The sequence below is a fragment of the Balaenoptera physalus genome, assembly GCF_965194825.1.
Source record: "Balaenoptera physalus genome assembly, chromosome: 19".
In the NCBI taxonomy this organism is placed as follows: domain Eukaryota; kingdom Metazoa; phylum Chordata; class Mammalia; order Artiodactyla; family Balaenopteridae; genus Balaenoptera; species Balaenoptera physalus.
In genome coordinates this window covers 4,938,369-4,952,178 of record NC_138900.1, presented here as the reverse complement: position 1 = coordinate 4,952,178, position 13,810 = coordinate 4,938,369, and the positions used below count along the sequence as shown (strand labels likewise).

The 13,810-nt window shown below is 38.4% G+C and overlaps 4 protein-coding genes across 4 annotated transcripts in view; 3 read left to right on the top strand and 1 right to left on the bottom strand.

Moving 5' to 3' along the window:
• LOC309648134 (zinc finger protein 610-like) overlaps positions 1 to 773 on the top strand; it is a 412,471-nt gene extending 411,698 nt beyond the window's left edge. The window contains exon 5 of the transcript XR_014256487.1: positions 666 to 773. The gene's annotated coding sequence lies outside the window, so the exon portion shown is untranslated. The remainder of the gene's footprint in view (positions 1 to 665) is intronic.
• The window catches only part of LOC309648108 (uncharacterized protein), a 363,120-nt gene that overhangs the window by 75,942 nt on the left and 273,368 nt on the right, over positions 1 to 13,810 (bottom strand). The gene's annotated exons all lie outside the window — the stretch shown is intronic.
• LOC309648227 (zinc finger protein 320-like) overlaps positions 1 to 13,810 on the top strand; it is a 132,079-nt gene that overhangs the window by 34,596 nt on the left and 83,673 nt on the right. The gene's annotated exons all lie outside the window — the stretch shown is intronic.
• LOC309648186 (uncharacterized protein) lies at positions 672 to 8,146 on the top strand (the record flags this gene model as incomplete). The annotated part of the gene is made up of 2 exons (XM_082436559.1): positions 672 to 792; positions 6,540 to 8,146. The coding sequence occupies exons 1-2, from the start codon at positions 759 to 761 to the stop codon at positions 8,144 to 8,146; spliced, it is 1,641 nt and encodes a 546-aa protein (XP_082292685.1). The 5' UTR covers positions 672 to 758.

Genomic DNA, 13,810 nt, shown 5'->3' with positions numbered 1-13,810 from the left:
TCTTCTGTTACTTCAGTTTTTGCTTCTTTATCTTCAGTTCAAGACCGCATCCACCTTAATTCAGCTGCTTGCTGTATCATTTCTTAGCTTGAACTAAGTTGAGTTTCTCCAAATGTCTCTGACAGTTTTCTCCGCTGCAGGATGGGAACAGATCTTTCTCTACTGAGCTACAATGTTGACTAAAAAGTTCATATCTGTAAAGCATTTAGAGTAATGCTTAGCATCTGTGAAGTATTCAAACACCTTTAGTCATTGCTGTTATTATCGTCATTGTAATTTAAGATTTTGATTTTTTTTTTTAAAGCACTGTGGACTTTGTCATCTCTAAAGCCACCACTCATAGTGTAGTTCATCTAGATTTTGAATAGCACTCGGTGTGTAAGACATAATCTAACACTTCTGGATAGAGAACTCACTGTTGAATTTTATTTATATGTATTTCATGTATTGTCCACAAAAATGAAAAATACACATTGATTACAGGTTATCATAATCTCTATGAAAAAGCATAAGAAATTAAAATTGGAGATCCATAATTTCCCCAGATATCTTTATATGGATCTGTCAGAATACATACTTCAACTTGATCTTTTCACCTCTTCTCATTTTGTGTGAAAATAAGAATTCTCCTCATGGCCCCTTGGTGAAATGTGTTTTCCTTTCAGGCACAGTTGACCTTCAAGGATGTGGCCATCACATTCTCTCAGGAGGAGTGGGAATGCCTGGACCCTGGTCAGAGGGCCTTGTACAGGGACGTGATGTTGGAGACCTACAGGAACCTGGTCTCCCTGGGTGAGGATAACTTCCCTCCAGAAATTGGGATCTGCTCTTAAGTATCTTTGCATTTTCCATTGTGTGCCTCCTGGGAGCCCCTGTTTTGCTTGACTGATCTGAAATCCTTGTTGATTCAGAAATGGAAAGCTTTAGGATGCAGCATCAGGAGTTTAAATCTACCTTTTCCTGTGATGACCTGCCCACTTCATGATACATCAGGAGTTGTTCCAGAGCTTACATATGTGTAAAGCTCAATGGGAAACTTTTAATATACCCATTTTCCTGTTTCCTACCCCTGTGCATTTGATTTAGAAGTTTTAGGAAAAGAGCTACGTTTCTGCACATTATACTGTTCCCTGTGTATTCAGGAGGTAAAGAGCAGGTCAGTTTTTCGAAATATTTTTCTGTTTCCATCTGTAGTCACCTCAATTTTCAGTTGAGCAAGAGACCAGGATTCTGGAAAAGCCACAGCAAATCATGTTTCCTTCCTCTTATGTGGAGGAATTTCTGTTTCTTATCTGAATATTTTACCCACTTTGTAACAAGAGAGAGAGCCCTGGGCTGTGAAGAGTGATCTGAATACCTCTGGGGATGTATCAAAGTGTGAACACAGGTCAGATCTCAGAAGGGCCGAGGGGAAGCCTCATTATTAATAGTGTTTGGAGACCTTCCCCTCATCAGAGAGTTCTGTGGGAATACAAAAATTTACTTGTTATTTGAACTCTCAGAGGAAATTTTTCTTCTCTGTAACTTTTCCCTCTTTCCTTCCGCATGTGAAATGTGTTCTTTCACCCTCCAGTGGTGCTGCAGCTCCTACAGAGACCGAGGCAAGGTCTTTATCACGATCTACAACACTCTGCCATCTGGCTTCTGTGAGCTCCTGTTGCTTGACTTAGCAGAGCATGAGGTGGACTTTTTCAAAGGGGCCTCTTGCCCCCTCATCTCTCCTTCTCAACTTCATTCCATTGGATGCTCAGTTCTCAGTCCACATAGATAAGAGCTGATGCCTTCAGGCTCCAATCCCGGAACCTTTCCCGGTTCCATCCCCATTGGATGTTTTTAGGAGACCTCATCAGAAGATGGGAGACACTGGCTGCTCTTTGATTCCATGTGGCACCTCATAACCTGCATGGAGCTGTCTCAAGCCCCGTCTGCCTGTTTAGATCCCCCCTGCATTTCTTCTGTTCTGCTTTGGCCACATTCTTCAGGCTTGTGTGTAACAGGGAGGTGCATTCTATCTTCTGTAATTATTACTTAGGAAAACTAAGGACAGTGGACAGAGAGATCACCTCTTTGATCCCCAGTCCTACTGAGGAGCATATATGTGTCTTTCAGGCTCTTAGTTTGGCATCTGTGGCTAGAGCACGTGGTTCCATCTGAAGGTTCTATGATGTCTGACGCACATATCTCGTATTTTTTTCACTCCTGTACTGCTCTACCTAGTCTGGGAATGTATTCTCTTCCTGATTTCATACTCTCCTAAGTTTGTGTGATTTTGCCTCTGAAACTTGTTTATGAAATACATAGAACTAGGCTCTGAAATTTTATCCAGAATCTTTGGTGTGATAATCCACCCTTCGTTAATCAACAACTTCTGGTAGACTTTCTATAGGGTGGGTTTACTGGGTGACAGATAATTTTGAATGAGAATAGTATCCCTCATATATTGTAATATTTTCCTACTATATAGAAAATCACCACTTAAAGCTATAGTGAAGTGGTCTGCATATTCTATGATATGAAATAGAAAGTATCACCAGAGCCTGGCTGATAAATCTTTCCAGGTTGTTATCTGGTTTTGAGCAATGTCACAAAAGCCTGTCTCAAGGGCACTGTGATAGTGGTGTTCACATGTACTATGACCATCCCCTTTCACCCTCAGTAAATGGTGAAGAGGAATTTCTCCTCAGGATAACATTGCCCAAGTTCACATCCTCCTATTTGTGAGGCTGTTGTGTAAACTGTTGTTGACACCATTTTGGGGTCACCTGTGTGCTATTGTTCTTTCTACATCAACAGCTAATTTTGAAACATCTAAATCAGAGAACTTATAAAGTGGAGTGATACCTTCAATCTGAACCATAATTCGTTTTGTTTTGTTTAATGGACTGCCCTTCCCTCATTGAGTGGTCCTGATATTCCTGTGGAACATCATTTGACCACATACACAAGAGTTTATTTCTCATGTCTCTGCTGTATGCCACTGGTCTCTCTCTGTCTTTATGCTAGTACCATACTGCTTTGGTTAGTTTAGGTTTCTAAGAATTTTGAAATAATTGTGAAGCCTCCAACTACATTCTTTTCAACCTTGGTTTTGCTATTGAGTGTCTTTTGAGATTGCATTTGAATCTTAGGATGGATTTATCTGTTTCTTCGAGACACACTATTGGGATTTTATTAGGGATTGCATTGAATCTGTTGATCACTTAGGGTAGTATTTACATACTGACAATATTTACTTCTAATCCATGAACTTGGGATATCTTTGCATTAATTTGTGTCTTTTCAAATATTTTTCAGCTGTGTTTTTAGTTTATAGTGCATATATCTTTCCCTTCTGTAAAGTTTTGCCAAGTACTTTATTTTTTTGATGGTGTTGTAAATGGAATTGTTTTCTGAATTTCCTTCTTGATTTTTTTATTGTCAGTGTATAGAAACAGTATTGATTTTTGTTTGTCTATTTTATATATTGTCATCTTTCTGAGTTCATTATTTCTATCAATTTTTTTTTTTAAGAATCTTCACAGATTTTTATTTATTTATTTTTATTTTTTATTTTTTTGCCGCGTGGCACGGCTTGTGGGATCTTAGTTCCCATACCAGGGATCGAACCCAGGCCCCCAGCAGAGGAAGCATGGACTCCTAACCACTGGACCACCAGGGAATTCCCCAGGGTTTTTTACTTATCAGATCATTTCATTTGTCAAAAGAGATAGTTTTGCTTCTATTTGCTATTGGAATTGTTGTTTTTATGTCTTTTTCTGCTACCTACGTGTACTTGCTAGGAATTCCAGTAATTTTTTTTTAGAAATACTGAGTGCAAGTGTCCTTGTCTTTTTCTTGATCTTAGAGGAAAAGCTTTAAGTCATTCCCCATTGAGTATGATGTTAGCTGTGGGCTTTTAATACATGTCCTTTACTATGTTGAGGTCATCTTTTCCTATTTCTAGTTTACTGAGTGTTTTTGTCATGTTTTTAGCGTTTCCCCGTGAGGACACCTCTGGTAATTGGGAGGCTCCTTCCAGCTCAATCTCAATGCAACGTAAGAAGGAGGTGGGGAGTCGCAGGCCAGGAAATTGTCATGAACTTTCCTGCATTTTTCGGTTTAGTGTTTTCAGGATAGGCAATTGCCTGGGTGCTGCCACTTTTTTTACTGGTTTGTAGAGTTTTCCCAAATTCTTTTTTGTTTATTGTTTTTAACTTGGCTTCCTCATGGCTCTAATGAGTGCCTGTGGTTTACTGTTCTGCTGACATCACTCCTCACGGTTTTGTTTTTCTTTGCAGAGTTTGTGTTAAGAAATTTAATGATATGATTTTCAGTATTTAGAGAGGCCAGCTAAAAGAACACTGTCATGTTTAATAACAAGGAGTGTTAACATAAACATTTTATATACCAAATTATATTATGTAATCGATATTTTAGTTAGTCACATTTGTTTCTTTTTTTTGCTTACTTAACTATTGTGATCCTATCCTGAAATTGCTCAGGCTTTCTCAAACGCTTTCTGCTATCTTTGTTTCCCCATACAAACCCTGCTCACCCAGCCAGGAGATCTTCATTCTGAAATCATGATCTCCCTACTTTACAGTAGTGTTGATCTGATTACTTTGTTCTGCATGTGTGTGTACAGAATAGACTGATCCGTCTCCTTCTGGTGGTCTTCTCCTGGTTTTTCCTTCTGCTTTCTGCTAAGAACATTATTGCACCATCTCCTTGAATATTATACATGTTTTTATTGAATATGTGCATGGAAATACAGCTGTTGGAATTTGATACCTTGCATAGCAAATAGTGTAATAGATTTAAAGTTAATTTCTTTCTACAGTGTTTAAATCTCTTTCAGTTCTTCCCATACTCATAGTATAATTCCCATGGTTAAAAAACTCTGTGCTCCACTCAGGCCCTTTCTCAGTCCTGACCTTTCCTTACATGGCACCTTGATGTGGATGGAAAGATTGTTATTTCCTAGCACATTTAAGTTATTCTCCTGAACTTCCCAATTTCTACAGCACTCCTTCACCCATCCCTCCACCTTCCACATCACTCACACTGTAAAAATAATGCCTCTTTATATATTGAACAACTGTCTCATGACACAACCTAAATCATTTTGTGTGTAGCTGTGATGGCTCAGAAACCATTTCCAGGAGGGGTGGCTGAATAACCTTAGCAGTTATCCAGCTCACTTCCTGCATCTCCCTTGAAGTTTTCTTTCTCAACTCCTGACATTTGTTGTAGTATTTTGTAATCTATACTGCTTGGGTGGGCGGTCATGTTTAAGAATATGTTGTCTCAGTCTATTGGTCAAGGTTCACATCATGGTTCTCACTACTTTCTGTGTCAATTGGGGTCATGTACATAAACCTGTGATTCCACTTTCCTTACTTAAAAAATTCTGATAATTTTCCTCAAGCCTTTCAAAAGAAACTAGTAATGTTAGACGGCTTGAAATAGTGGGGGGGTTTTGGGGGGGGTTTGTTTGTTTGTTTGTTTGGCCACACCACGCTGCTTGCGGGATCTTACTTTCTCAACCAGGAGTGGAACCTGGGCCCGTGGCAGTGAAAGTGCTGAATTCTAACCACTGGACTGCCAGGGAATTCCCAGAAATAGTGTATTTTTTATATTAATGAATCAAAAGTGGCTTTTGTATAAAAAAGATATATTAATATTCTGGCATGTTTATTATGATGTCCCTTTTTTTGCCTTATATATTGTATGCCTTTCTTTTGCAATTTGTTGCATGAACCTAGTTAAATAAATTCACAAATTGCTCTCTCTTCATTACATATATTTTGGAGCCAATGAACTGGATATTTTAGGGCACTGAACAGGTAGGGAGTTGTTCTATTTAATGGCTGTTAATATAACTGGAGAATATTTCATTTATTGATATTTAATTGTCATGTACAGAAGGTGGTCTTTCAGAATGTTTTATGCTTCTTCCTGGGTACATAGCTTTACAACACATTTTTAGAAGAACATTTTGTTTTTTAAAATACTGTTTTATCATATTCACCATTTTCTCTAAGCTATATTTGTTTCCCAATTGGAAACCGCCACTCCTTGAGATTATTCATTGAATAAGTTAGTTTTGGATTATTTACTGTTACAGTTATTTACTGTCTGTTTTTTTAGCATTCATTTCTATTTAACAAGTATGCACAATATATGTATAGTATAATATTCTTTTCTCCTCAGTTACGAGGCACCAGTATGTTTACTGCTAATTGGTATGTGCTTTGGTGTCATGGTTGAAAAATACACTTTCTTTGATAGCTAACAGAAGTTTTTCCAATGTGAGTGTTTTTATCATAGGTTGTTTGAAAATTGGGTGCCCTAAATTTAAGTGGAATTACCTCGGATCACTTTATCTTTAGTAAAGAATCATTCCTTTTGTGTTTGTAAACGTTTTAATATCATGGTTGGGAATTTTCATAACTCTGTTTTGTGTTAAGTACTAATATTGGTGTAATATGTATTTAACATGAACTATTTACTTATGAATTGGGATGAATAGGATACTTATGGTTCTTTATGTCTTGTAGATATCTCTCACGTACATGTGATCAAGAAATTACAACTAAATGCAAACACTGATAGAGCAGAAGTATTCCAAACACTGATATTGGGAAGACATGAAAGGAATAAAATCAAGCATTTTTACCTCAGGGAAATCCAGGAAAATATACATGACTTTGAGTCTCAGCCAAGAGATGAGGAAAGAAATTATAAAGGAATGCCTATAAAACGTAACAAAAAGCTGACTGATAAGAGAGATCGACATGGTAGAAGCATTGCAGGAATCAAGCCTATGGAAAACAGGCTGGCATTAAGCTTTCAGGATGAACTGCATATTTTCAAAAGTGAAGAGAAAATTGATGAATTTAATCAAGCTGACAAGAGTATCAGCATTAGTGCCTCATTTTCACCACTTCAAGGAACTTCTACTGTCCAAACCACCATTTCTAATTCATATGAGAATGATTTTATGCATCCTTCAATACTGACACAAGACCAGAGTGCATGCATGGAAAGCCCTTACAAATGTAATCAGTGTGGCAAAACCTTTCATCGGGGCTTAAATCTCACTCAGCATCAGTTGATCCATACAGAAGAGAAAATATTTAATTGTGATGTATGTTGCAAAGTCTTCAGTCGAAATTCAGACCTTGCAATTCATCAAACAATTCATACTGAAGAGAAATCTTACAAATATAACGAGTGTGGCAAAACCCTTAATCATGGCTTGCACCTCACTGGACATCAGATAGTCCATACAAAAGAGAACTTATATAAATGTGATGTATGTGAAAAAGTGTTTAGTCAAAGTTCATACCTTGCAGTTCATCAGAGAATTCATACTGGAGAGAAACCATACAAATGTAATGAATGTGGCAAGGTCTTTAGTCAGAATTCATACCTTGCAAAACATCGCAGAATTCATACTGGAGAGAAACCTTACAAATGTAATGAGTGCGGCAAGGCCTTTAGTCAAAAAGGAAACCTTGCAAGTCATCAGAGAATTCATACTGGAGAGAAACCTTACAAATGTAATGAGTGTGGTAAGGTATTTAGTATTAGATCAACCCTTGTCAGTCATCAGATAATTCATACTGGAGAGAAACACTACAAATGTAATGAGTGTGGCAAAACCTTTTATTTTGGCTCACACCTCATACAACATCAGATCATCCATTCAGGAGATAAGCCATATAAATGTGATGTATGTGGCAAAGTCTTCGGTCAAAATTCATACCTTGCAGTTCATCGGAGAATTCATACTGGGGAGAAACCTTACCAATGTAAAGACTGTGGCAAAATCTTTAATCACAGCTCAAACCTCAGGAGACATCAGATAATCCATACAGGACAGAAATTATGTAAATGTGATATATGTGGCAGAGTCTTTAGTTATAATTCATACCTTGCAATTCACCGGAGAGTTCATACTGGAGAGAAACCTTACAAATGTAGTGAGTGTGGCAAGGTCTTCAATCGGAATTCAAATCTCGTAATTCATCAGAGAATTCATACTGGAGAGAAACCTTACAAGTGTAATGAGTGTGGCAGCTGCTTTAGTCGAAAAGCATACCTTGCAAAGCATCAGAGTGTTCATACAAAAGCGAAACCTTACAAAAGTAAAGACTGTTGAAAAACCTTTACTTAGATCTCAACTCTCACTACATATCAGGTAATAAACACAAAGGGGGAATCATATTAACGTGATATATGTGGGAAGGTCTTCACTCAAAATTGACACTCTGGGCTTCCCTGGTGGCACAGTGGTTGAGAATCCGCCTGCCAATGCAGGAGACATGGGTGCAATCCCTGGTCTGGGAAGATCCCACATGCTGCGGAGCAACTAAGCCCGTGCGCCACGACTACTGAGCCTGTGCTCTAGAGCCCGCGAGCCACACCTACTGAGCCCGCATGCCACAACTACTGAAGTCTGTGCGCCTAGAGCCCATGCTCTGCAACAAGAGAAGCCACCGCAATGAGAAGCCTGCGCACCACAACGAAGAGTAGCCCCCGCAATGAAGACCCAATGCAGCCTTAAATAAATAAATAAATAAATAAATAAATAAATAAATAAATAAATAAATAAAATTTTGAAAAATCCTTAAAAAAAAACAAAACAAAATTGACACTTTAAATTCATGGGAGATTCATAGTGGAGAGAAACTATGCACATGTCATGAGTGTGGCAAAGCCTCACCATCACATAATCTATACTGGACAGAAACTCTAGAAGTGTATTGAATTTCTCAAAGTCTTCAGTGAAAATTCATACCTTAAGGTGCACTGAAGTTTCATATTGGAAAGCTGCCTGACAAATATGATGAGTGTGAAAAAATCCGTCAGTGTACTTAGAAGCTTATCTTACTGTCAGGTAATCCACATTGATGACGAACTTCAAGCAAGGGTTTTAGCAGCTGTCCACGTCTTAGGCTTCACTGAAAATATCATTCTGGAGAGAAACCGGGTAGGTGTGTTTAGTATGACCAGTCCTTAGACAAGGAAGTCATTCACCAAAGAATTCATTCTGGAGATTACCTCACAAATGCTATGAATGGGCAAAACCTTTACTCAGGGCTCACATCCCGCCAATCATCAGATAATCCATACTGGGGAGAACATTACAGATGTACCAAATGTGGCAAAGTTTCAAGTTAGTGCTCACTTGTCACTAGATATTGGAATATTTATCCTGGAGAGAAACCACTCAAATATTATGTGTGTGGTAAGGATTTTACACAAAGATCACAAGATGGGAAGGTACTGGAACTATCCCTTACTAATGCAACTAGTGTGGCAAAATCTTTACCTTGAGTTCAAATATTAGGCAACAGTGGAGAGTCCACTGAAGAGAAACACTACAAGTGTATGAGCAGAGGCTTTATCCTGGCTGCACAATTCACCAGACTTCTCAATATATGTCTTTGAGAGGAACCACACGAACTAATATGTGTGCTAAGGCCTGTACCTAAAGATGAAATTTCTGAAACATAGAGGATTTAGTTTGGAGAGCAACGTTTCAAATGTAATGAATGTTGTAAAAGTTTTCATCAGGTATCTACACCTTTAGTGTAATGATAAAATTCATACAGGTCGGAAACTATAGAGATTTACTGAACGTGGAAAGAATTTGATGAAACGATGCGTCCTGAGGTTTCACCACAGAACTCATATGAGGGATAATCCTTACAAATGTAATGAATTAGGTAAATTTTTTTGTGCCATTCTTAAATCAGCCTACATATCAGAGAATCTATACTAGGCATAAGTACTTCTCCAGGATTAATGTGAGATTGTTATGTACCTTAGAATCATTACAAGTCACAGTATGTTAAAAATTATGAAATGGTATGTATATGACAGGAGGAATAACGTGTAAATGGCCAATTATCTTCACTGTAAATATTCTGTTAATTGAATTTTATTGAAAAAGCCACATTACTATTTATGCCTTTCAACCTGAAGTTTGAAGTCTGTTGATCTTATGCCTTCATTACAGGCCTTTGATGATTGTCTCTGGGAAGGAATCAGTAACATAAGGGGGCCAACTTCATTAGGTGTGGTTCCTTCACATCCATGTTCCCTGGAAAAACAAGGCCCCTGAATTACCAAATTCAATAGTTGTGAATCAGCAATAGGGAGGAGCAGAGAATAATATAAAACTGCCTTGACTCACCATGCTTGTTATGTTCAGGGTGCATGGATAGGTCACTGTGGTTACAGGACAGAATGCTCTACCAGCTGACCATCAACAGAGCAGTAGGGACATAAAGGGACTGGACTTGCCACGAGAGGAGAGTGACAAGTTGCTAGGGACTGATTATGTGGTAGGAACGATGTGTCGGAAAAGTTGGTCACCTCTTCCACTGCATGTGAATAGGTGGTGTTTGCATCTATGTTTAATGAGAAATTAGACTCATTCTTGGGAATTGAAGGGAGAGCAGTAAACGTTAGAGGAAATTTTAATTACTGGGTGAGGCTTGGTGGAGGATAAGCTTACGGTTTGAATGTCCAGTTTCTCTCAAAGGAAGGAGCCCTTAGGCTTTTTTATCAGTCTGTCCAGATAGGCTGAATAAGAAGAGGTTTTCCTGAGGATTAAGAGGTGTCAATAGTCAAACATCAAAAAATGGAGTCAGGGGAATTCCCTGGCAGTCCGGTGGTTAGAACTCCGAGCTCTCACTGCCGTGGGCCTGGGTTCAATCCCTGGTCGGAGAACTAAGATCCCACAAGCCGCATGGTGCAGCCAAAAAAAAAAAGAAAAAAAGAAAAGAAAAGAAAAAATGGAGTCAGACTCTTTAATAAAACACTGAGGCAGAGCCCCCTCGCCTACCCACTTGTATCCCTCACAAGTGTCCTATATTAATAAGTCTACTTCTTGCCTGTCACTTTACCTCTCGCTGAATTCCTTCTGCGCTGAGACACAAAGAACCTGAGGCTCAGGAAGTCCAGAGACCAGATACTGAAACCCCCACCAGGTGAGAGAAATGAACCGTGTGCTACCCACAAGCATGTACACCCCAGACTGGTGGGAAGGAGAAGGTTGAGGATGTTGACTCCCGCTTACCTCCCCACCAACCAATCAAAAGAATGTCCACGAGCTGATCACGCCCTCTCTGAACCATTACTATAAAACTCACTACCCCCTCCAGGTTGGGACACACAGTTTTGAGGGCATTAGCCTGCTGTGGCCCCTTTGCCTGGCAGAGCAATAAAGCTGTTCTTCTCTACTTCACCCAAAAAGAAAAGAAAACAAAACAAACACTGAATGCTTACTCTTGAAATTCCTGAGTTCTTGACTTGGCAAACCACACTTTTCTTCATGCTAATACTTTCTTACATTTCTTTTCCTGCAGCACACATACATTCCATTGTTCAATATGGTTCTTGAAAATGCTTGTAAAATACTATTTGGATAACTTGTCAGAGATATTTTTACCTTAGTTTAATAAAATTAATGTTTGGAAATGTTTATTAGATAATGTAACTAAGCAATTTACTCAAAGAGCAATTTTCTAAATGCTATTAAAATTTGAGTTTCAAATTAGGCTAGTACACAACGTGTTACATTGTTTTCTACTGTAATAAAAAATGTTTTGAATTGTTTCCTTAGCGATAATTTTTTCTGTCACATATATTTCTCCTGTTTTATAGCATGGGATATGTAAATTAGTGGGTTGTTTTGGGACTTATGTGACATGATAATGCCCATAAGGCAATGACAGGTACAAAGTAGGTGCATTATAAATATGAAGAAAAACGGGTACTTCAGGGCTTTAGTTCAGTGAAAAAACTGGAGTGGCAAAATGGTGACATGAAATCTCTCTTGTGGGAGTTGGCTATGGTCAGGTGCTTGAAAATCAAGTGTGTGGAGTTGAACAAACATGCAGTGAAGTGAAAGAAATTACAAGGATGAATGAGATAGACTGCAGAATTCCAATTACAGTTTGTGACAAGGAGAGAATCTCCATTCCCAAGTGTCTGGAAGCTGTGCCGCCCTTTCCTATTGATATGTTCACATTCAGAACCAGAAGATCTTGCAGAGAAAATAACATTTGTGCTACTTTTGGTATGTCAACTGACACCCAGTATCCTCCACATAGAATTTGTTCCCAACCAAGAATAATGTATTTTTCTCTGATAAGTGATCTTGATTATTATTATTATTTATTTATTTATTTATTTATTTAGGCTGTACCATGTGGCTTGCGGGATATTAGTTCCCCAACCAGGCATTGAACCTGGGCCCCGGCAGCAAAAGTGACAAGTCCTAACCACTGGACCGCCAAGGAATTCCCTGACTTATATTATCTTTAATATGAATTCTTTCTATGATTCATTTCTGTTTGTAATATTTTATGATGAATTTTGGAATCTTCATGTGGGATTGAATTGGTCATTTTGTTTACTTTCTCTTTTTTTTCTATTAACTTTGTCTAGTTTTTTATCCTAGTAATACTGGCCTTATAAATTGAGTTGACAAGTACTCCCTCCTTTTCTTGTCTTAAAAAGAAATTTTATAGCCTGCTGTATAGCACAGGGAACTCTACTGTATACTCTGATGGCCTATATGGGAAAAGAATCTGAAAAAACAAAAAAAGAGAGTGGATATATGTATAACTGATTCACTTTGCTGTACACCTGAAACAACATTGTAAATCAACTATACTCCAATAAAAGTTTAAAAATTAAAAAAATCGTATGGAATTACTGGTAGTTCTTTATAAATTTGATAGAATTGTTGAATGCCATCGTTGTGACTTTGTTAAATTACCTTTTGTAAAGTTGAGCCCCTGAGTGTTGAAAGTTAAGCAACAACTCCACGAAAGACTGCAAGAGAAAGTGAAATGGAGACGTTCATTACTCACAGATTCTGGAGGAGCTACAAGGTATAGCTGGAGGGAACATGTAAGAAGTCCAGGTAGGGTCTAGGCAGAGAGCATGGGGCCAGACCTGGGGCGTAAACCTTCTTTAGGGTCCATGGATAGGCTGTTTAAATGGAATTGGTGAATTCAAACCAGAAAGAATAGGAATTACTAAGCTTCAGTGGGGGAAGGGGAGCCAGATTTAAAGAAGAACCAGGGGAAGGCCGTGGGTGATGGGGAAGTGTGGTTGTCACGAGGGCAGTCCAAGGAGTCATATCCCTGTGACTCTGGGCTGTTAACCTAGGATGTGCTGTCAAAGGAAAGGCTGGTGTCAGTTCACGGCCCCAGCAGGCCACTAGACTACACCAAATAGATACTGAAACAGCCATATTATGGAGTAGTTTATCTAGGATCTCACAGTCACCATCTCAGCTTGCAGATTTCTTTCTTGGCTAGTGGGGATTTTGAAATTTAAAATTTACTTTGTAATTCAAGGGAGTTATTCAAATAATCTGTTTCACATTGGTGATTTGTTTTAGGTTACTTGTTTCATGGAATCAGTCCATTTCATCTTAGTTTTTAAGTATTATTTTGTAGAGTTTTTGCAATAGTTCATTTCTATCCTTTTCTTGTCTGCCTGTTCTGTAGTGATATTCCCTATTTTATCTAATAATCAGTAGTTTTATTTAGTGTGAACAAAGGAGGGAAAAATCATTTCTGAGAAAAGCTGCAGTTACCATATATACTAATATTACTTACAATCACTTATCACCCTTCTGTGAGATCATACATGTCTGCCCTTTGATATCAGTCTTGGCCACTTGACTTAGGCAACCCTTCCTTTCACTTGAGAAGATTGCACTTCCTTGCCCATTTTACGCAAGCTTGGCTTTTTGAGTTCCTGGGCCAATTTGGTGTGAGTAGAAAGGCACGTTTCA